General features: G+C 44.9%; 1 protein-coding gene across 1 annotated transcript; it reads left to right on the plus strand.

Moving 5' to 3' along the window:
- Positions 1 to 993: 993 nt before the first annotated feature.
- LOC133766565 (small ubiquitin-related modifier 3-like) lies at positions 994 to 2,524 on the plus strand. Its single transcript, XM_062200235.1, has one exon. It carries the CDS (start codon positions 1,064 to 1,066, stop codon positions 1,397 to 1,399), a length of 336 nt encoding a protein of 111 aa, XP_062056219.1. The 5' UTR covers positions 994 to 1,063; the 3' UTR covers positions 1,400 to 2,524.
- Positions 2,525 to 2,734: the final 210 nt, after the last annotated feature.

The raw sequence follows: 2,734 nt of genomic DNA on the forward strand, positions 1-2,734 counted from the left end.
AGGGTGTGGCTGGGTCTTTGGGTAGTCACTGTGGGGGGCTCCACACGCTCAGGGCTCCCTGAGTCCCTGGTAAGGGTCATTGCTGTGGGATCTGCGTTCATACCTGAGGACTGCACAGATCTTTTATGTGGTCCTGTGGCAGTAGGAATGAATATCGTACCCACGGGAGCTAGTGCCCAGGCATTGTCTCCTTGGAAGAGAGGAGGTGAGCATTAGACTATGCCAGAGCTGAACAAATCTCCTGTCTGATAAAAAGAGAGAGACAGAGAGAGAGAAAGGACATTTACCATGCCCAACGTGGGTGTCACCATGGACACTCCTCTCACCCTAGAACACTGAACACACCCACCCAAAACACACTGAACACACCCTGAGCACACTCAGTACAAATGCCTCTGGGTAGTCACTGAAAGAGAAGGCACTGCATAAAGCTAGAGTCATAAGAAACACAGTGATTCAAGAAACAATAAGGAAGACAACACAACACCTTCAAAAGAACACAAGAAAACTTCAATGCTCAAATGTGAAAATGAAGAGATTGAAGAAATGCCAGAAACAGTTTAAAAAATTGATCATAGGATTACTTAGAAGTAATTAGAAGCAAATCCACAAAATAAATACATACGTGACATGAAAGAATTTAAAGAGAAATCAAAATGAAATATTGGAAATTAAGAATTCAAAATAACAAATTAAAAAATGTAGTGGGAGGCCTTAACAGAATTTGTGAAGCATTAGAAAGAATATCTGATGTAGAAGACAAACCTCTGGAAATTATACAGTCAGACCAAATAAAAGAAGAAGAAATTAGGAAAAAAAGAAATTAGTGTTGGAGATTTATGGGATACTATCAAACAACCCACCATACGGGTCTTGGGAATTCCTGAAGGTGTGGAAAGAGAATGGATTAAAGGCCTTTTTAGTGAAACAATTACAGAAAACTTCCCTAAATTGGGGAAAGAAACAGATGTTCAAGTAAAGAAAGCACGGCGGGAGAGCGGCGGCCCGGAGAGCGACTGCCCCGCTCGCGCTGCTGCTGCCGCCGCCGCGACCGTGCGCAGCCATGTCCGAGGAGAAGCCCAAGGAGGGCGTGAAGACTGAGAATGACCACATCAACCTGAAGGTGGCCGGGCAGGACGGCTCCGTGGTGCAGTTCAAGATCAAGAGGCACACCCCGCTGAGCAAGCTGATGAAGGCCTACTGTGAGCCGCAGGGCTTGTCAATGAGGCAGATTAGATTCAGGTTCGATGGGCAACCAATTAACGAAGCGGACACACCTGCGCAGCTGGAGATGGACGACGAGGACACCATCGACGTGTTCCAGCAGCAGACGGGCGGTGTGACCAGCCGCTTGCAGGGGCGTGGCCTGTTTTCCATCCTTGCGTTTGCTGTTGAATAGTGAGACCATGCAGTCACAAAGGAGTCTGCAGAAACTCAAGGACATGCAGCGAAATGACTTCCTCTCTGGCTCAAACTCTTCTCTGCAGGGACGAATCCATGACTGAAATGGGGCCAATCAGAATTGTTATCTTTGTTTAGGTAAAATGAGTTTTTGGGGTTTTTCATTTTTATTTGTCCCCTCCTTTGCTCCCCAAACCTGTGGCCTGAGTGTGGGTTCTCGAGGACGGGCCTTGGCTCCCCTGTGCCAGGCTCGCCTTGATCCTGTCCATAACTCGCAGTTGGGGGGGTGGAAGACAGGACCTCACTTACCACTTGTAGGCACGGGTTGTTGAAATGCTCGATATTGGAAATTTAAGCCTTGTCAAGTTTGGTAATGTGGAAGGGGAAATCTGGAATGCTTCTTAAAAAGCAAAAACGTAAAAACAAAAAAACAAGTCCTTTAGTAAAATGGCCCAAGTGCTCTCTGCCCTGTTGAGTATGGCCCCTTGGGTCCAAGGCCCAGCAGCCCCAGCTCAGCTTAGCACCTAGTGATTTGTACATGGGCAGAGCCTGGCACACCAAAAATTGGCTTTTTTCCTTTTATTAACATAGAAGAAAGTCACTACCACCTTTCTCCTTTGTTAATAGTATTGTGGTCTCAGATTTCTTCTAGTATTTGCTCTGATGAACAATTACGGTCTCTATATGAAAAAGTAAGGTTAAGTATTGCTGACTTTCCAGTTTGTTCTTGTGTAGAGAGCCACTTCCGAGGGTGGTGACCTCTAACCCATGGGAAGAGGACCTCTATGGATCTGTGCTATGCTGCTTTCCAAACACGTACTGAATTTATGCATTAGTAGGGGTTTCAGTTCTGTGAATGTATTTTGGGATGTGTACCAATTAAAATGTTCATAGTTCTGCCTTTGTCCTCCTAGAAGGACCACCGCTGCTGGTGGCCTTCTCTGCCTTTTTTATAGTCAGCTGAAGGAGTCCGCATCTCTGGCTTGCTTGAAATCTTGCTGAAGATGTTCTCATTTCCTGTTTCACTGTTCGGGTTCAGTGGGGTGTTTGTTGGCTCTGTTGTGTTTACTCGCCAATTTGTACATAACTGTTGTCCTTTCCTACTGTACACAGTAAATATAGTTTGGTAAAAAAAAAAAAAAGTAAAGAAAGCACATAGAATTCATAATACACATGACCAGAAAACATCTTCACCACAACACATTATAGTCAAACTCCCCATAGTAAAACATAAAGAAAAGGTTCTAAAATGTACATGATAGAAATGCCAGATTGCTTTCAGAAGTCTCACAGCTGAATTCTCATCAGAAACCCTACAGGCTAAGAGAATGGC

Source organism: Lepus europaeus, chromosome 9 (genome assembly GCF_033115175.1).
Source record: "Lepus europaeus isolate LE1 chromosome 9, mLepTim1.pri, whole genome shotgun sequence".
Lineage (NCBI taxonomy): Eukaryota > Metazoa > Chordata > Mammalia > Lagomorpha > Leporidae > Lepus > Lepus europaeus.